The sequence below is a fragment of the Gekko japonicus genome, unplaced genomic scaffold (genome assembly GCF_001447785.1).
Source record: "Gekko japonicus isolate JY-2015 unplaced genomic scaffold, Gekko_japonicus_V1.1 scaffold795, whole genome shotgun sequence".
In the NCBI taxonomy this organism is placed as follows: domain Eukaryota; kingdom Metazoa; phylum Chordata; class Lepidosauria; order Squamata; family Gekkonidae; genus Gekko; species Gekko japonicus.
Window position 1 is genome coordinate 126,506 of NW_015171527.1, and position 20,781 is coordinate 147,286.

At 43.2% G+C, this 20,781-nt stretch overlaps 1 protein-coding gene across 1 annotated transcript in view; it reads left to right on the forward strand.

Moving 5' to 3' along the window:
- Nucleotides 1-20,781, forward strand: part of CAMK2B (calcium/calmodulin-dependent protein kinase II beta) — a 133,938-nt gene that overhangs the window by 68,388 nt on the left and 44,769 nt on the right. Inside the window, exons 7-13 of the mRNA XM_015419500.1 lie at nt 3,007-3,109; nt 3,214-3,297; nt 4,305-4,399; nt 8,639-8,761; nt 9,558-9,641; nt 11,624-11,666; nt 14,391-14,465. Of these exons, the coding sequence (XP_015274986.1) occupies nt 3,007-3,109; nt 3,214-3,297; nt 4,305-4,399; nt 8,639-8,761; nt 9,558-9,641; nt 11,624-11,666; nt 14,391-14,465 (607 nt within the window). The remainder of the gene's footprint in view (nt 1-3,006; nt 3,110-3,213; nt 3,298-4,304; nt 4,400-8,638; nt 8,762-9,557; nt 9,642-11,623; nt 11,667-14,390; nt 14,466-20,781) is intronic.

Sequence of the window (20,781 nt, forward strand, 5' to 3'; positions counted from 1 at the left end):
TGTTAAGATTAACTCTTGATGTTTGATTTATGGTAGGTGTTGTGTCTTTTCATGCACACCAGATTTTGACATTGAAGTTGGACAGTTCTAAGTGGTATTCCGTGAAATCACTGTAACTTTAGTGTGTCCCATTAGGGAGTAGTTTAGCTGAAATGATCAAGCATAATAAGCAAAGCATTGAGCTACAGCATGTCTCTTACATGTTTTGGGAGTAGGGCATAGAGGTTCCTGCTGGAAGCATCCCCCCCCCCCAGTAAAACTGAAGCAGCTGCCATGTCACTGTGATAACTAAGACTTTAGGGGCAGAGTATCTGGAGGAGGTTGGAGCTGGCAGTGATCAGCAAGTGGCAAACTTGTGTAAAGTCACCAGACTGGAATGTTGTTCTCTTTGGGACACCTTTGTCCTTTCACCTCTAAACTCTGGTTCTAGGAAAGACAATTCAGTTTGGGGTTTGACTTGTTTAGAATGGAAAAGGACAGGCTGCAGGGGCTTCTTTCTAGTTTATCTTCCCACGTTGACTGGAAAAGGTGTGTTAAATGAACTGAAAGCTGTGCGGTGTGATCCTAAGCATGTTGCCTGAGAAGTCATTCTCACTGTGTTCAATGAAACAAAGTCTGAGTCCTGTGGCACCTTTAAGACCAACAAAGTTTTATTTAAGGTGTAAGCTTTTGTGTGCAAGCACACTTCCTCATATTCAATTCAATTCAATTCAATAAACCTTTAATGGCATATAGCATACAAACGGAAACAAAATTTCTTCAAGACTTACATACAGGAAGATTTGGGGGGGAAGCATCAGGAAGGACCAGTCAGAGTTAAGACATAAGTGAAGCTGAGATTCGATCAAGGTGGCAAGATCAATGAATGGCAGCATTGATCTTGCCACCTTGATCCAACCTCAGCTTCACTTATGCATCTTAACTCTGACCGGTTGTTCCTGATTATGCCAACCCCCCTCCCCCCAATCTTCCTGCATGTAAGGCTAGAAGAAATTTTGTTTCGATTTGTCTGAGGAAGTGGGCTTGCACACGAAAACTTACACCTTAAATAATACCTTGCTGGTCTTAAAGGTGCTATTGGACTCAGACTTTGTTCTGCTGCTTCAGACCAACACGGCTACCCACCTGAATCTGTGTTTAATGAGATTTACTCCCTGAGAATAATTACTCTGCTTCTCATTTGAAAATAACCTTTGTGCATTGAGGATTTTGGTAGAGTATATGAGTTGGAGCTTGTAGGCTGCTTTTATCCTCTTTGGGTTCCTCACTGTGGTGTCCTTCCTAAAGGCATTAAGAAGAAAATTGCATGGCGTGCAGGGCAGTACCTCTGCACAAAGACGCATGTTCATATACAGCAGCCACACAGCTTGTCTTTAATCCATTGCTAGAACTGGCACACGCTCTTTTCTTATACTGTAACATTTCCAAAGTTTCCAAGGGGATATTTTTAACTAGAGACTTCTTTGTCTCTGCTGATTCTTAGCAGATATATCTGGAAGTCTAGACAACATACTTGAGGACGCGAGGGAAAGTGTGACACAAAGCATTTCCAATTAATCTCAGCTGATGGAGTAAAAGGTCCAAGCAAAGGATGGAATGGAGGGGAGCCCTTTTTTGTGTATGCTTGATAAATAGAATGTTGTCTGCTGTGTTGTTGTCCATTTACAAGCTGGAAACGGGAAATCCAGGGAAGCACAATTATGCTCCACCTCTGTCATGTTGCAGCGAGAGATGGAGCTCCTTTAGCTTCATAAAGTGGTAGAATTTGAAGGACATAAGATCACCAGCCCAACCCTCTGCTGCAAAATGGGATGTTCTACTTGTTGGCTCTCCATCAACAAAACTACAGAATCCCACCAACAATGTACTGCAAACAGGAGGCAGATACACAACAGAAAGGTTCCTGTAGAGGAGATGGCTGCAGATCACTTAAAGGTAAAGGTAAAGGTTCCCTTGCTCGAAAGCCAGTCGAATCCGACTCTAGGGTTGCGGTGCTCATCTCCGTTGCAGATCACTTAAGTGGACACAAATTGCAGGGGAAATATTATATATTTCTCTCTCTTAATCGGGATGCAGGTCTGTCTTGCCAGACACTAGGCTTTTAGCTGTGGCAGTGCCTGATGAGCAAAAGTCACCTTCTGTTCTCCTGATATCCCCATTTTCTTTTGCAAATGAACATACTGGCGTCTTGGTGGGACTTTGGGAGATGTCACATGATAGGTAAAAGGAAGGTAAATGCTACTACCCTACTATGAAATGACACCAGGTCAGCATGCAAATCAAAACAAAGAGTTTGTTCATCCTTTTTCCAGTCTAGACCGCTACTTTGCAGGAATCTGTGACTGCAGAACTAGACATACCACAAAGATCAAACAGGTTTTATTAATTTGCACTAATCTTAACAATAAAAAGCCTGATTTACATTTTCTGTCTATCGGCCCTGAGAACAGTCCTTGTGAGTGAAAGAAGAAACTGAACTGTTTCTGTGTTTCCCTTTGCAATAGCCTTGGAGTGCCTAAATGTGTCGAGTACTTTCCCATAATCCCTGGGAATGCCATTTGCAAGGGCAGTAAGCATTGTGTGCTGGTCCAGAGTGGAGTTTGATGGGAGCCTGTAAGCAGGGAGATAATGATTCTGGGTCACTGGGAGACACAGCAGATCAGCTTTTTTTAATTTAACTTAAATAAACCAACCAGCAGACCAGCCAGTCAAAATTTTTAGCCCTCAGACAGCGCTTCACACAAGAGCAGACTGCCCTAAAATATTCTTCCCCTTATCCTGGATATGGAACAGGGCTATCTCCAGAGTATAGCTTCTCTCTTTCTCTCTCTCTCTCTCTCATATACGTTTTGGGGGTTGATTGCAGATTGTAACCGGCTCCTGGAAACTGGTTGTTGTTGTTGTTTTATTCTGTTTCTTTTTCCTCCTCTTTACTTTAAACCAAACAAAAACTATACATGATTCTATTAAAATGGCATCCTATGTTAAATTGGGCCACCATGACAGCCGGAGAACCTGCTTCTAGCCAGCAAATGCAAAGGAGCAGCAGTGAAATTGGCAGATTTTGGCTTGGCGATTGAAGTGCAAGGAGACCAGCAGGCCTGGTTCGGTGAGTGCTGGTTGGATCCCTTCCCTTTCCTCGTTTCCCAGCATGCTTTCCTGACCCAATAATTGCACAAACCAGACACTCTGGCAACTCTTGTTTCCCCTCAGGCTTTGCAGGCACTCCTGGCTACCTCTCTCCAGAAGTCCTACGCAAAGAAGCCTATGGCAAACCTGTGGATATCTGGGCATGTGGTAAGATCAAACTGTGTGTGACTCCTTACTGTGGCTCTTCCACAGAGTAAGGAAGTTAAACATATCAAAGGGTTTTCTGAGGCCTGCATCACACATGAAGGTCTATGAAGTGGTTCAGTGGGCCATGCTACTTCTGACTGCAAGTGGAGGATCATACAGAATAACGTTTTGGAATTCTCTCCTATTGTGAAAACCTCCTGAAGATAGAAAGCCAGCACAGCAAACAAAGGAGTGGGTTAGAACCTGAAGAATATAAGCTTTCTCAATGCCATGCTGGATTTCTATTGGCATGCAGCTGGAATCTACCATTTGCAATCCATTCTCCCACCTCAGTGTTCTACCACCTCATTCTCCTGCATGTGTAAATGGGGCTTTATTCCATCTGCTGCCCAGTTAATAATAATAGGATGAGATTATTTGCTTCTCCCTCGGAGCTATGTAATGGATGAATCATTTAATGTTCAGCCATTGTTATGGGCTGACAAGCTGCAACTCTGTTGAGGCTCTCTGAAATTGAAGGGTGAGACTCCAGATAAAGATAGAATACATTCAGGAGAAAAGAAAGGAAGAAGGCAACCACAAACAGAACATTTTAGGAGAAGTCTGTCTCCAGAGGCTGCTCAGAAAGATTAAGAAAACACCCTTGTTTTGGCTTCTCCAGTTCTAGGAGATGTCCTCATGCCCAGATTCCATTATAACAGTGTAAGCAAGGATTTAGATTGGGGTGCGTATAAATAATTCTTGTATGTCTTCTGCACATATTCCAAAGAGCCACTGAGAAGAAGACTAGAGAAGCAATTGGCATCCCTCACCCCAGTTACATAGGCTTGTGCACAAAGATGGTCATGAACATAAGAAGTACCACCCAGAATATAAATCTTTGATCAAGCGAAAGAAAAAAAATACATTACCAGCTTCCTCCTTTGACAAGCCTGAGTAGTAGAATGAGAGAGATGAGGCCTTAGGTGCTTGCTTCTAAACTGCCATCATTCCATTCTTTGCCATAGGTGTTATTCTTTACATCTTACTGGTTGGGTATCCTCCGTTCTGGGATGAAGATCAGCACAAGCTGTACCAACAGATCAAGGCTGGTGCCTATGACGTGAGTAATTGCTTATTTCTCTCAGGTCTTTGCGACATTGTCCACACAATGTCTCTTCATAATAATTTTTAATGGCCTTGATTATAGGCAATGGCTTACACAGGAGCCAGTGCGGTGTCATGGTTACAGTGTCAGACTAGGAATGGTGAGACCTGGGTTCAAATCCCTATTCTGTCACAAAGTTCTCTGGGTGACCTTGGGCCAGTCACACACTTTCATCAGCCCAGCCTACTTGACAGAGTAAGAATAAAATAGAAGAAGAGAAGAAGAGATTGGATTTATACCCCGCCCTTCACTCGGCGTCTCAGAGCGGCTTACAAACTCCTTTCCCTCCCCTTCCCCACAACAGACACCCTGTGAGGTAGGTGGGGCTGAGAGAGCTCTTATGAGAACGGCCCTTGAGAGAACAGCTCTGACAGAACTATGGCTTGCCTAAAGTCATCCAGCAGCTGCGAGGAGAGGAGTGGGGACTCAAACCCAGTTCTCCCAGATTAGAGTCCGCATACTTAACCACCACATCAAATAGAAGAGAGTATTGTGGATGCTTCCATGAGCTCCTTGGAGGAGGGATGGGATAAAAATATGGCAAATTGTTTGTGAGGAAGCCAAGGAGGAGTGCTGTATGCTTGGATTTACATTATGTATTTAACATGTAGACTGCAAGGTGGCTAAGTTAAATATAAAAAATATTTGAATTTTAAATGAAGAGGAGGAGGAGATTGGATTTATACCCTGCCCTTCACTCGGAGTCTCAGAGGTAGGTGGGGCTGAGAGAGCTCTTTCCAGAACTGTCCTTGAGAGAACAGCTCTGACAGAACTATGGTCATCCAGCAGCTGCAAGTGGAGGAGTGGGGAATCAAACCCGGTTCTCTCAGATTAGAGTCCGCGCACTTAACCACTACACCAAACTGAATTACACATTGAAGTAATTCCAAATAAACAGCAGCAGCAGGTAACAAACATAAACGACAGAAAACCAACCCTCAAGATACTGTAATTGAAAGTAGTGTCAAATAAAAGTTTAGATTGGTTCTGAAGCAAACAAAAAACTGGGCACCAAGTGAATGTTTCTCGGGAGGCTATGAGATAGACAGGGCATCATAACAGAGAAAGCCTCGTCTCCTATAACCATCCATTTCCGTAAGGTGGGAGCACCCGGTGCAGGGCCTTAGATGATGACTTCAGTTGACAGACGGGGTTGTATGGAAGGTGATGGCCCTTCAGATACTATTCAGTGCTAAGGGGTGTGTGTCTCTAATAGAAGCCATGCTAGCTTGTGTTCACTTGCTTTCTTGTCTGTGTCTGAAGGCCACAGACAAGAAAGCAAGGACTGATACCATTTCAGTTCATGTCCTTCCCATACAGAAGGGTACTCTTCTTCTGTCCTTGCTGCATTCAGAGTTGGCAGTAAAAACAAATATGGATGAGGATATAACTGTCTCTGTCCAGGCTCAAAAAAAGTATCTGTAAAATATGTTTCTCCCTAATCTCTTCATTGAAAATCTGCTCACTGCCCATTAAACCTCATAATCTAATCCTCTCAGTAGAGACTACTACTACCATTTCATTTGTCAGAGACAATGGAGGGACCAACCCCATATCTACAAAACACACCCAGCATTTCTGAAATTAAAGCAAAAATGCACATTTGTATCCATTTTGACAGAAGTTAGTATTGGATGGATTTGAGACTGAAAACTGCTCTGGAGCTGACCTGACGTGTGCATCATATCCAGGCCTGGTCTGTAGATGCAGTAAAATTAGGTTGGTGGACTGATGAGATGGCAGAACAGATTGTGCCACTATAGACTACAGGGGTGATGGTGGGGGGGTCATTTTTCATTGTACCTCTGTATTAAAACCTCTCTACAAATAGAAAGCCCACACAGGAAGGGAAAGGGCTACCATAAAAGGGCAGTTTTTACATTCAAAAGCACCAGTAGCCTGAAATAGTGCTACAGTTAGGGTTGCCAGCTCTGGATTGGGACATTCCTGGAGTTTTGGGGAAAGGAAGGAACTCTGCAGGGATGTCGTGCCATAAAATATACCTTTCATAGCTGCCATTTTCTCCAGGGGAACTGATCACTGTAGTCTGGGTATCAGCTGTAATTGCGGAGATCTCCACCCACCTGGGGTTGGCAGCTCTGGCTACCATTCTTTCTTTTATTTCATTTTGCTCCTCGTGCAAATCCAGCACACATTTTAAGAAACTTGGCAACCAAGCAAATGTCCCCCCCCTTTTTTTTTTAGCAAAAGCCAGCAATATAATAGATACTGCTAATAACAGATTTATGTGGTGTTCATCTGATCAGAAACATGGACGGGAACATGTCCTAAAGAGTTAATCTGCAGCCCCTTAATCTGTACGAGTACTGTGAACTATGTGTCAACATCTGTCTCAAGAATTTGGTATTCTGTGATCATGCCTGGGCATCTCCCTGGGCATCTCCCTGCCGAGAAAAGCACCAGCACCACATATCCAAGGGGGTTAAGAGCAGGATCTCCAAATTATTTATGAGGGGAACAAGTGCTATGAAGGTTACTCTAGCCAGTTTGGTGTAGTGGTTAAGAGTGGCAGACTCTAACCTGAAGAACCAGGTTTGATTTCCCATTCTTCCACATGCAGCTGCTGGCATGACCTTGGGCCAGTCCCAGTTCTCTCAGAGCTCCCTCAGCCTCACCCACCTCACAGGGTGAGGAGAGGAAGGGAAGGTAAGCTGCTCTGAAACTCCGAGTGAAGGGCAGGGTGTAAATCCAATCTCCTCCTCCTCCTCCTCCTCTTCTTCTGTGTGCTAACGGGACTTTGAGTGAGCATCTCATATTTGAGTGAGTCCTAAATGCAGCACAGCAACATGATGACTCTTCTCTGTGTGGTTATGCTATGCCAAACAGTGGAGGGTGCTGTTAACTCTTGCGACTGGATTCCTCACCATGTCTCAGAAACAACTCTCATCACTCTGATCTTCTATTCAGCGTCCATTATATTTATGTTGTGGCGAAATTCCTGTCCTCCACTCATCTTGTTTCCATGAGAGATTCAAGAAGTATAGGAACATATCGGCTGGCCTGTGATTGTATTTCCAAGGCCTCTTAAGAACAGAACTACGGGTTGCATTGACAAACACATTTTCAAACCTTGTGCTCATCACAGTAATGCTGGTAAGAGTGGGATAATGTGGTAGGAGTGAATGTGTAGGGGAGAAAAGAAAAATAACATTTCTAGAGTACCCCTTGAAATGTCTTGAGTGTCATATTTTTAAGGCTCTTTCTGTATTAAAGACACTTTTAAGGAAGGACATGTAGTTCTAAATCATGCAGTGATTCTCAAACTTTGAGATGTCTGCTGGAGTTTTTTCTAATGGTATCAATGAGCAGCCCCCCAGCTGTTAATTTTCCAAAGATTGCTCCCCCCCCCTCCATGATTAGGAAATCTCTGCACTTTGGTTAAGTGGTAGTGGTTAAGTGCGCAGACTCTAATCTGGGAGAACTGGGTTTGATTCCCCACTCCTCCACTTGCACCTGGCTGGATGCCCTTGGGCAAGCCGTAGCTCTGATAAGAGCTGTTCTTGAAAAAGGGGAGTTTCTGTCAAGAGCTCTCTCAGCCCCACCTACCTCACAGGGTGTCTGTTGTGGGGAGAGGAAGGGAAAGGAGTTTGTAAGCCGCTCTGAGACTCCTTTGGGTAGTGAAGGGCGGGGTATAAATCCAATCTCTTCTTCTTCTAAATTAAAGCTTCACTTCCTTTCAAGTTCATCAGAGGTGGATCTTGGTGGTGGTGGTGAGACAAGAACCACGTTAGTAATCTACAGTTAGGATGTATTAGAAGTGGCCTCAGAAAAAAATGCCACCCATCCAGAACTGCAGGAGTGCATTCTTCATTCATTTGCTCATGTAGGCCTCTTTTTCTTCAAGGAATAGTGAAATCAAAAGCTGAATAATGTTGGTTGGACTTGCTAAAAGAGAAGGATAGGACTATGTGTGGGATTTCAGGTATTAATTAGAAATCCATAGTGCACAAGGCCTCAATTAGATGTGCATATTGCTTTACCTCTGATACGGTAATTATAAAAATGATACAGGCTGGATGGGGGAACCTGGGCAGACTCTCAGACTGTCCCTGGTTTATTAAGCTGCTGTAGGGTTTTTTAGAAAATGCTGGCCTGCTGAATGGGAGCACCCTCCTCCTTGGACACTGATGTGTTCTCCAGCATAACATTCCTGTAACTTCTTTTTGTCCACAGTTTCCTTCTCCGGAGTGGGACACAGTCACCCCTGAAGCAAAAAACCTCATAAACCAGATGTTAACTATCAACCCCGCAAAGAGAATCACAGCTCATGAAGCTTTAAAACACCCATGGGTCTGTGTAAGTGTCACTGTTTCTCTTGCCTTTGTGCTTGACACCTGCCTATCACGGGAAGGAAACGGCTTCTGAATCTACGCATTGTGTCCCTTTCTTTCAAGATTCCAGCTGCCACTTTGCTTTTGATGCTGTGTGTGGCAATCCTGAAAAAGGTGTCAGAATTGCTTGTAGGTGAAGTTTCATACATGGTCACAATCAGACCCGGGGTCCATCAAAATCTGTATGGTCCACTTAGACTGGCAGGGGCTTTCCAGGGTCTCAGGATGAGGCCTTTCCCATCACCTGATCTTTATAACTGGCGATTCCAGGGGTTGAACGTGGGACCTTCTGTGTACCAAACAGATGTTCTTCCACTGAGCCACAGCCTCTCCCCTATCCTGTTCTGGGCAGAGGTTTTGCCTCATATATGAAAGCTGCATGTCATCTTCCGTGTTGTGTCCTAAATTATGAATGAACTTTTATCATGTTGACTCAAAGAGCTCCAAAATGTTGTTCCCTTATAGTATCCAGATTCTTGAGAGCAGCAGTTGTCTGGCAGTCAGACAAGACTGCCTTTGCGTAGTGTATTGAGAGTATATAATGCTTATATACTGTGCTACTGTACAGGCTTATAATCATTCCATGACAGAGCAATATATAAAAATACAGCAGGCATACGAGAGGTTTGTGGGAAGTAATATCCACTGCACATCTTAAGACCACCATCCCCTTTTTGTTGCTTTCTTCTTCCTGTATTTATTCTTGTTGCCAAGGAAGAATTTGCAGACTTTGTTCACATTCTGTTTTTGTCCTTTAACAGCAACGTTCAACAGTGGCCTCCATGATGCACAGACAGGAGACTGTAGAGTGTCTGAAAAAATTCAATGCCAGAAGGAAGCTCAAGGTAAGTACAGTTTTCTTAAAAACTGGGAAAGTTAAGCGTGGGAAATGTTTAGGGGCCTCCAGTGCTGAATCTGCTTACAGTTCTGTCTGTCCATGTACACTTCTGTTCTCATCCATGCTAAGCACTTTACAGTGTAATGTCATTATACAAACTCACACCAGAGTGGAATAATTCTGCATAGGATTGCGCTGTTGGTTTATTTTCCTGATTGATACTTTTGCTCACAATCCTTGTTCCACTCTCACCAACTGAGTCCTGGAAGCTGACCAACGGCAAAGGAAGATTGACACAGTCCAGTATTAATTCCAATAGGCTCCTTCCTTGTCCCTTTCCTCTGTGATTTTTTCCTTCCTCTCCCTCTCTCATTCTGAACTATCTTGCTTTATTCTCTCTTTCAATTCTAAAACCTTCAGTCACCTTCCATTTCTCCCCCTCCTCCTTCATGTCACACCACCCTGCCAAAAATATTGAAGAAAGATATTTAACCTTTCCATTCCAGCTCACCTCTCTTACCTACTTGTTCTGGTTCAAGTCTTCTAAAATTTCACCCTTTCCCTTTGACATCTACTGCAAAAGGTCTTGGCCATTGTGTGTCTCATCTTCTTCAGCCTGTCCTTTTCCTTCAGTTTCCAGTTAATCTAGCAGGTTTTTGCTAAAAATCATTTGATCTATGTGTCCTATAATCACTATCTCATATGCCTGCTTGATGGCACTGCTATTTAGGAAATGATGTACATGTGACAATTGTGCATGCGACGGTTGAACATGCTGGGAAGTCTTAACCAGTTGTTACTTCCCAGAGTATGTATATGCCATGGACTCTGCTTGTGCAGTCACTGTATGATCTGTAGATGGACTATGTGGAATTTTGTCGTGTACAAGGTGACTCTAAGTGTTTACATCGGTTGCGTGGTGCTTTTCTCATTAAATCCAAGCACCATACCACACTTTTTGCCAAAAGGATATAGGTGAGGTGTAATGTTCTACCACCACCCCACCATCCCGCATGAAATGGAAATGATAATTAAACACAGAAGTGTTGCGGTCAGACTCCTCTATAAAATTAACCTGTTTCTTATGATGATGTGCTAATGATTGTGTGTGTCTGCTTGTTACAAACCATTTAACCTATTTTCTACAGCTCTGTGATGGGAAAAGTAATACAGTATTAGAATGGACAGCTCTAGGGGACAAACGTTTATCTTCAGCATTTCAGGGCCTCATATGACCTGAGCTGATTTATTTAACAAGGTGTGTCTAACCTTCAAAGGCTGGAATAATAGAAATAAGTGAGGGGAGACGGAGTTGCCCTTTTAGCATTTGGGTAATGATTTCATGGGAGGTCATTCATGTTAATAAAGCTAACCACTTTGGATATATCTATCCATTCCTTGGTCAGCAGTTCTCACTGACATTTATAGATAAATTACTCACAATGCACTCCTAAGGACACTTCCCTGGGAGAAAGCGTCATTGAGAAAACTTGAATAGGATTCCAAGTAGAGCTGTTTAGGATGGCACTGGTAGTTCTTTATAGATAACTTTGCTGTTTGCCCCCCATCCCGCTCCCACCCCATAAACATTCTGAAGACAACAAGCAAGGGCACTGCCTGGCCACAGAGTTGACTGTGCAAGGGGTCTCTCGTCTCTTGGGAGGCAGAGAGGAAGCAAGAAGCCGACGAACTGAGGTGTGTGCACAAAGCAAGATTTGTTACTTGTATCTAGTGCACAACTAGAGTATGCTGTGCAAAATTTAAACAAACCACAGTTTATCATGATACCCAAATGCAGTTAGTTTCACAGGTATAGGCTGTAGAAAATGTCTTTTGCTCATTCAGTGATGCTTATTCAGCATTTCCATAGATTTACTCTGTTCTCTTCTCTCCTCTCTTCTTTCTTTAAAAGTCCTCCATTGTGCTTAAACTCTAAAAAAAATCCCCTATGAAAACCTATCTAAAAACTCCTTTCTTTCTCTCTTTTAGGGTGCAATTCTTACCACTATGTTGGCAACAAGAAACTTTTCAGGTGAGAGCTTTGCTTTCTTAATGAAGAGAAAAGAAAGATATTCACACTGCTGTCATTTCCATCCCCCTTTTAATTAAAAGAAAACCCCTCTAATTGAGGTAGTGCTGTACAACAAGCATAACTCTTGTTCAGACTCCACTCATATAGATTTTGTTAATTAATCTCACTCCTGGGAGTGTGATATCCATTCTCTTTCTCTTTGTCATGGTAGTATTGTGATGCAGAAAGTTATGTACGAGAGCCAGGAATACAGTGCAAGCTAATTTATTTTTGCTGACTGGGTGTCAGTCAGACTCCACACATAAAGCCAATCAGAAGGAAACCCCGGGTGCCCTGTAGTGTCCTCTTACACACTTTCTTTCAAGAACTCTAAGTTTTATTTGACTGACTTATGGTATTGTCTCCCCCTCCTTTTCCCTTCCTTTAATCCCCCTGCAGAAACCTTAACAATGCAGCCAGTTAAAGCAATTTGATTCAACATTATCTGTTCAGGCTTCTGATCTTGGAATGCAGGCTTGCCAGTTTCCCCCACCCCAGCATAAGGGCTGGCATTTAGGAAGAGGACAGTATCACCCTGCCCACAAACACACACTTGTAATTATTTCTTAGGAGCTCCTGTATTATTGTTATGAGGTGTGCATAGTAACCAGTGTTCCCTCTAAGCTGAGTTAATTTGAGCTAGCTCACAGTTTTTTAGCCTCCAGCTCACACATTTTTGTCTTAGCTCAGGAAGGATGGCTCCAGAGCAAACTAATTTATGCAGTAGCCAAATCGCTCACTTACAACTTTAATGCCAGTAACTCACAAAATAGAATTTTTGCTCACAAGACTCCACAGCTTAGAGGGAGCATTGAGTAACCACAGAGAAATACCTTTTGTTTTCAATCTGATCTTCGATATATCCAAGAGTTACCCTTTGGATCTTGCTGTCAATCTTGTCTCCTAACCCCAACTCTCTTTACTCCCACATCTCTTGAAGTCTAATACAGTGCACCTGCTACTACTATTATTTCTCTTAGCTATATAAATACTTCTTTACATGATTTGTATGCAGGTAATCCTAATTTCAGAAAACCATGGAAACCTGTTGTTAAGAGTGGACATCTCAAGGGCTTAGGCACTGGCTGATGGCCATTAACTCTTCTGTTGGTTTTGCAGACATTCAGTGTGTCTTTTTCCCTCTTGACATTTCCTGTTTTGCTTCATGACCACCATCTGATCAATCAGAGAAGAATTTGCCCTGCTATAGCAGCCAAGTGCTGGTCCCAAGGGAGATATGCTGCTGTTCCTGGCTAGAGAAGTTGAATAAAAGTGCCTTCATTTTACAAGACAACAGAGGGTGTAAGATGGCTGAGTAGATTCCACAAGCAAGAATCCACCCACTCACACTGTTTCTCCCCCTTCACTCTCCTACAGGGCTTCCTTTTCTCATCCCCTGTTCATGGGCCTGTTCAAGGCCCCATGAATTTTACAGCAAACAAAAACAAAATCCATATTCCGCAACCAGGAAATCCAAATTCTTCAAGCAGGTGGTGGTGGGGGGGAATCCTACAAAATCCCATAACACTTTATAAAATTATATTATGCCAGTATTAATATTTGGTTTGTATAATTCAGAACAGAGGTGTTACCTTACCTTTTTGTGGAATTTGGAATTTCTGGGCAGAAATTGGGTGTTGTTATACAGAAAGACAAGAAAGTAGTAACATTTAAAGGTGTTGAGGAGAGAAGGGAAAGTATGGAAGAGCGATCATTGGAAGAAAATTCGTAAGATGTTTCTATTCTCATACTTTTGTTAGCTCTGAAGAATGACTGAATCTCCTGTCATTTTAGCTGGGGAAGCCAGTGAATTCTAATGTTCACCTGATCCTCCCAGCTAGAAAGCAGATGATGATTCCTAAATACCCAGCTGTCATTTGCTGGGTTACTTTTTCCTGTGACAATTGCCAGATTCTGTAGAGCTACCGAGTGAACTGATTCCTTGGCTAATACTGGGTCTCATACTTGGCATTCACATTTCCACTGCTGAGACAAAGCAGCTCCTTCTCAGTCAACAGTTCTAGAATCATAGAGGAGGAAAATTCAGTGATGATATAAAAGTGCTAATAAATTATAATCATGGTTTCTTTGTCTCTAAAGAGGCTCAGGAAGTGAACCACAGAAGTGGTGCATGGCTCATGTACATCCTGTGCCACATGATAATTTCATGAACCTTTAGCTATCGCAGACCCAACAGCAAAAATCCTTCTTTGATGTTCACAGCTTGACATTCCTTCTAGATGCTGATGACATAATTCAACAGCTGAGATGTAAACAACCTTCCCTGCCTCTCCTTGAGGCCAAAAGAAGCAGTAGCTTTCTTCTATAGAAGCAGCAACTTCCTTTGCTACCCACAGAATATGTGATCCTGTGCACTTGTGGTTCCCAAGCCAGTGTGGGGTGTCCAGAGCAGAGAAAATAGGAGGGTTTTAGGATAACTCTTCACTGGATGGATTGACCCATGGATTGTGTAAAAGTGAATGCAAGTTTGCTACCAGTAGCCACGTCTCTTCATCTCAACTTTAACTCTAATCTTTTTCTGCTTCCTTTGTCTCCTTTCTTTCCCCTTCTTACTTGCCCTCTGTCTTTCTCTTCTCTTTCTCTCTGCTCTTCTCTTACTCTTTCCCCGTTCCTTTCCTGTTTTGCTGTCCTTTATTTCTTTGTTTCCCCATCTGGTGCTAACAGTGGGCAGACAGACCACCGCTCCCGCCACAATGTCTGCAGCAGCCTCCGGTGCCACCATGGGGTTGGTGGAGCAAGGTAGACGTGTCCTGAAGAGACCCTCCTCACTTCCCCTTTCTCACTTTGAAATCTGAGCGCATGAAGTGTCACTCATCACAAGCACCTCATCACACCCTGTCTTAAGAATCCAGGACCACCCCTTTCACAACCAGTAGCAAATCCCCTTCTTCATATAGCCTACCTCTGTATAAACTACCAAATACCATCAATTATTATTTGTTTCCAATTATATATTTGTCAGTGGTGGCAACTCTAACTCATCCCATCAAAGTCTGAGTTCAGTGGCACCTTTAAGAGCAACAAAGTTTTATTCAAGGTATGAGCTTTCACGTACACACACACTTCCTTGAATAAAACTTTGTTGGTCTTAAAGGTGCCACTGAACTCAGACTTTTTTCTACTGCTTCACACCAACACGGCTGCCCACCTAAGGTCCTTGCCACACGGCAGGAAAAACACCGGCCAAAGTGCGGCTAATTAGAGCCGCACCAAAATAGAGATGCCGCGGTGGGATCCCACGATCAGCTGCTGGGGAGGAAGACGGTCGGGAGGGGGAGGCTGCCGAACTGCGCATGTCTGAGCATGCGCAGTTCGGCCAGGAGCCAGGGATGCGCCGGTGAAAGGACACGCCGGCGATCCCACGGCCGGCCTTGATGCGGCCATCCCAGAAGAACCACCTCAGTAGGTGGTTCATTTTTGCTCCATGTTTTGGGCGGAAGGGCCGGATCGGGGATGGGTGCGCAACACTTCTCAGATGTTGCGGTGGGATCGCACCCATTTGCTCCACCCCCGATCCGTCCCTCTCCCAGCCCAAAACCTCTCGTATGACCGGGGCCTGGATCTATCATCCCATCCAGTGATGCTAGGAAACTATAATGCTAAAAAGGTCATGAGCTTTCAGCTGAGATCAGGCACTGCCAAAATTATGCAGGAATCTCAGATCAGTGTTAAACGAGATTTCAATCCCATAACAAGAGAAAATGCATGATTTATCTTAGAGGGCAGGGAAGGAGAGAATCTTCAGCTTTGCTGTAGGAATTTGATGGATGTTGATTATGGCACTGCCTCCACATCTCCTCCTTTCATAGGTGATACCAAATACCATCAGTTATTAGCATATAATATTGATTTGGCACCAGTACTGAGCTGGGGGCAGAGCAGTTCATACATGGAGCAAGGGATGATGACCCTGAGTGAGAGAGGCAATCAGGAGAATGCATGTTATATCCAGCCTCCCCTGGATTTTTCAAGCCCACTCTATCTTTTCCCTTGCCAGCTTTCCAAAACACCTGAAGTCAGTGAGCTTAGAAAGGTGTAACTCTGTTTAGGATTACACTATGAGGTGCCATTTCTTATGTGACTGGGTCCACTCCCATCAGGAAATGACAAGTCTTTTCTGAGGCCTTTGCAGTGACCTTTCATTTTTTGATGGGAGAACATTTTCTAGCCACGTCAGAAGGTGATGGAGTGGACAAGAAAAAGCAAGATATTATGACTGGAGGGGACCAGTCCCTGAGCAGTTTTGCGGAGGAACAGGCAGCTTCAGAAGCTGAAGAAATTTCTTAATGGTAAGAATGAATGATTATACAGAAGCACAAGGGATCTTTCCCCTCTTTTGAACGTGTAAATGGCTACAGCATAGTTATATTTGGCTTCCAGCAATGAAAAGAACTAAAAGTGTGCTGTCAAGTCCCATCCGACTCATGGCAACCCCACAAGTTGGAACCTTATGGGGTCAGCATGAGTCGGATGCAACTCGACAGCACAAGGCAAGAGATGAGCAGAGGTGGTTTGCTACTGTCTGCCTTCCTCCATATAGCAGCCCCAGTCTTCCCTTCTAATGGCCAATCCTCCTTAGCTTCCAAGTTCTGACAAGATCAGTCTCATCTGGGCTGTCAGGCCTGCTACACAGTTACTAGCAAAATTCCAAAAACGACAACAATATGATGTCTTTTTATGAGGTCCAACAAAATATCATAATACAGTGAACAAGCTTTCAAGTTCCCCAGAAGGGTTCAGGCTGAATGTTTGTACAGGGAAGGAGAGAGAAAAAGCTGTTTCAGAGCATGATGGAGGGGCACAAAATATGTAGTTAGTGGTCTTAAAAAACGGGATACAGGCTGTGTCACACACTTGATTAGATTGGATGGTGCTGGGCACAAAACTGGTTTCAAGATATACCAAAGTCTCCTAGGACAAGGGGGGGGGGAAATGGCCATTCTTCATGTTTCTCCATCCCAGTAGCCTTTGGTGTATCTTGGGGAGGAAATTTCAACCAGCATGATGTAATCCATCTAACTCAGTAACACATCCTGCCTTATATTCCATTTTTAAGATTCTACAAACTAGACATTGGGGACTTCCTCATCATGCTGTAAAATACTCCCACCCTTTGAGGGGGGTACTGAACAGGCAACTGGTCAAGAGCTGGTTCACTATTTTTGATCATTTATTTGGTCATAATAAAAAGGAATTATACTACTGTTGCTTGGGGAATTTTTCTGTGTCGCAACATGACTACATACAGTCTTTAATTAGCTGTCCTAAAATATAGCTAGTGGCATTTAATCTTTCTGACTGGAAAACACTGTTGTAGTGGTGGTACTTTCACAAGGACAGATTGTCTTTGATCCTTTCAGGAATTTAAAAATACGATGTAATTTGCTACTTGGCAGTGCACACTTACCAAAGCATGTACATTCCTAATGCAGAAGGAAAACCATCCATTCTTTAAGACATTATTTGTTTCACCACTGCTTGCTATATCAGTGGGAGCAAATGAGGCTCTTTCACCAGTGGAACTGATGTTCACATGAACATTTTTTGTATTTATAATACTCTGTTACCACTCGTGTTCATTTGTGTTTGTGGGGCATAAAGCTGCAACTTTAATCTGAGACTCAGGTGATGCAGCCGTATTCAGATGTCACACGAAACCCATTTATACCCGATGACAGTTTGTTTGACATTCCCTGTTCCCTTAACACAAGGTGTTTAATGGAAAACTTCCAGGGAGGCCTTCGGGCAAATACCACATTTGCTATGACGTCTGAATGCAGGTACATGGGCAAACTGCTCTTTGTTTCCCCTGTACAAACTGGGGTTCTGATCTGGGCTGATTTAGAATCCCAGTTTGTAGAAAGGAAACAGCCTCTACTTTGCCCATGCACCTGCATGCAGATTTTATGTCAGAGCGCACTTTGTTTAAAGGCTTCCCAGTCCACATTTCAAGCACACTCCATGTGTGGAGGGAGGAGAGGGGTAGTGCATGAACATGTGTGACAAGTTTGTGTTCCTGACTGACACAACTGAATAGAAGTTTGTCAGGACATATGAGTAAGATGCAACGGCAAATACATGTCTTCCATTAAGATCAGGCACCACTCCACTGAGGGTGGCTCCTTTTTCAGCTGGTGGGAGGCACACAGAGTCCTTACAGAGCAGGCATATTGATCATTTACTCTGGAGAAGGTACAGGCATCAGTTCCTCTCTTATGTGAACGTGCAGCACTCAGATGTCCCCTTTGATATAGCCTGAAATGGGCATGTTTTGGCACCTACAGTAAGACAAATTAATCTTGGATTACATTGTTTCAACATCCATCACAAACTGGCTGTGACCATTATATTTAGGAAACTTTTCTGACCAGATAGGTGGGAGAGTTCTCCCTGATTTAGGGTGCATACAGACATACCTATCTACAGGAGCCAGTGCAATTACTTTTACTATGGGGGTGTAGCCTCTGTTGTCCCCTCCCTCTTCCCTCATCTGGTGAGACAGGTACCTGGCTCCAAACCTCCAAAGCCACCATGGTTTTATGGGAGGTGGGCAGTTGGAATTAAAAATAATCAGGAGCTTGGCATGCTAATCTGGTAATATGTTTATTGGCATTTTTTGAGAGTCAGTTTGCTTTTCCCCATTTGAAACACTGATTCTGAACAAGGGAGGGGGAAGTTTGGCACACAGGCCAACCAGTTGGCACTTTGCCAGTCCATCTGTGGATGGTGGCGGCTTCATGATAGTTACAAGGGCCCAGCCTACCAGCCTTCAGCAGTGTCAGCTTTTTTTGTTGGAAACAGGAAGAACTAATCCCTCTTGATCTCAATTTTCTGAGCAAGGTTGTACAACTGGCCAAAAATACAGATCCATACCAGGTTCATCACTCAGAATGGGTACATCTGTATTCACCCTTAAATATGTGTGCCTTGTGCGTATAATCAGTTAGCAGGAAAGGTTCAGCAGCTTTCCTGTGGCTTTTGTTGGTTGTTGGCATGCGTTTCAGCAGCCCAGTCTTGGGGAGTTTTCTAAAGCTTCACCTAAATAGTCCCATGACCAATTGTGAAGAGGGTGGAAAGGAGGACCAAACACAAAGGAGAATCTTCCTTTTGTGATGAGGGATTGTAAAATCATTTATACAAAAAAAAAAAGTGCCAGTAGGAGAAATAACCTGATGCAACTTAGGCTGTGGGAAAGTCATTAAGACCAACTAGAACCTGAGAGACTATTGCTCAGAGAACATCTCCCCTCCATACGCGATCAACAAGGACAATTCTTGGGCATGCAGACAAGGGTCCCCCTTGATGAGTTTTCATGTTTCTCTCACATGAATGTTGGCTCTGCTTGTCTTAATCATTGCCCTGTCTGCATCCCAACTTTGCCTGCAGGTTGAATGTGGTGAATTGTGCATGAGTTTATGTAACCCAGGTGCATGCTCCAGGGCCCTGCCTAGTCACATCTCTTTATCAGAAGATGGATGAGGGCGTCTGCTTATGTCTGTGCTGATGTTGGTACTGCATGTGGAGAAGTGATATGCATGGTGGCAGTAGCAGCAGCAGTGTGACCAGTATGAAGAAATCAACCCAGCTTCAGTGTTCCTCTGAAAATACTCTTTAGGATTTTAGTGCAAGCAAAATGAAGAAACAGATGGAAATTACAACAACTCTTTGTGTTTATCTTGTTTTAAAGCTTCCATTCCTCAGAATATCCAGCTCCATTATAATTACTTCAATGACTGCTTCTAAAAGTTGGCCCAGAATTCTGGGGAATGTATTTGCTTATGGAAACTCACAAACTAGTGAGGAGAGAGTTTGAAAGGTTATATGAGATAAATCTGGGTATAGAAAATGAATACTGAAATACAGAGAACAGGTTTCATATGAGGGAAGACAAAAATAATTTTGGAAGGAAACTGTTTGAGGCATCACAACTGTTTATGCTTTCTCATAATATGATAGTGCTGCTTAATAGCAGAACTTTGGCCTGGTTCATAAATGAAAACAGTTGTGTCTTAACCCTTTATGCTTTGTTTTTCTCCAGGTGGGTAAATGAGCTAGGGGGATTCCACTGTTTTCAGAGAGATTTTGATTTAATTTAGCAACTGAGGAACCAGAGAGCGCTCACTGAAAATGGACACCCAGTGGGTTACAAGCAAGTCTGCAGAATAGTATAGATAATAAAATAGTCTAGACAAACATCATCTGTGATGCTTCAGATAAGAGAATGATCTGTTTTGAGTGTTGACCATGTAACTGCAACCATGAAGATTCAGGAAAGGTTTTATGAAGGTATCCAGTCACGGCTGTGAACTCAGCTCTTGGATATTTTCTCTGGATTAAGGGTAATGTGTTTGGTCCTCCTGCTGCTGCCCTAAACATATACCAATCCTACAAAATGCTCACCTTTTAGTGGTTTCATCTTCTGTTTCAAGAGTAATTGTTGCTATGGCAAACTACATTGGCGATTTCTAACATTCACAATGCGTATGAACGTGTGAATCTGCTTTATAGTGAGTCAGACCACAAATCTGTCTACCTCAGTATTGTGTGTTGTCATCACAGTACTTCTTACAGGGTCTAAGGCAGGTAAAGGTATTTTCCAGAACTTGCTACTTGAGGTCTTTTACCCAAGATTCTGGGGACTGAATCTGGGACCTTCTACATGCAAATGTTGTACTCCAGCCCTTCCTGCAGATTCCAAAATCTCCCCTCTCTGCTTTTTTTTTTTTACTTTACATTAATCTAAAAGTTACGGTACAGGTTATAGAATTTGTGGGTAAATGCAGGTGCCATTATTAATCTTTACATTAATATACATTGGTCTAAAAGTTGTGTCACGTGTTATAGAATTTATGGGTAAGCAAAGGTACCATGGTTTACCATATAAAATTAGAGGGGGATGTGTGTGTTGATTTCACAGTATATACCTGTGGCAAGGCTACATCCTGTCACTGCTTCCCACAGCATGCACTCTCAGTGAAATAATCAAATGCATCTCCCTCATATGCTGAAGTGTATGCTGTGTGTACATGTAGTAATATCCATTAATCTGTAACCT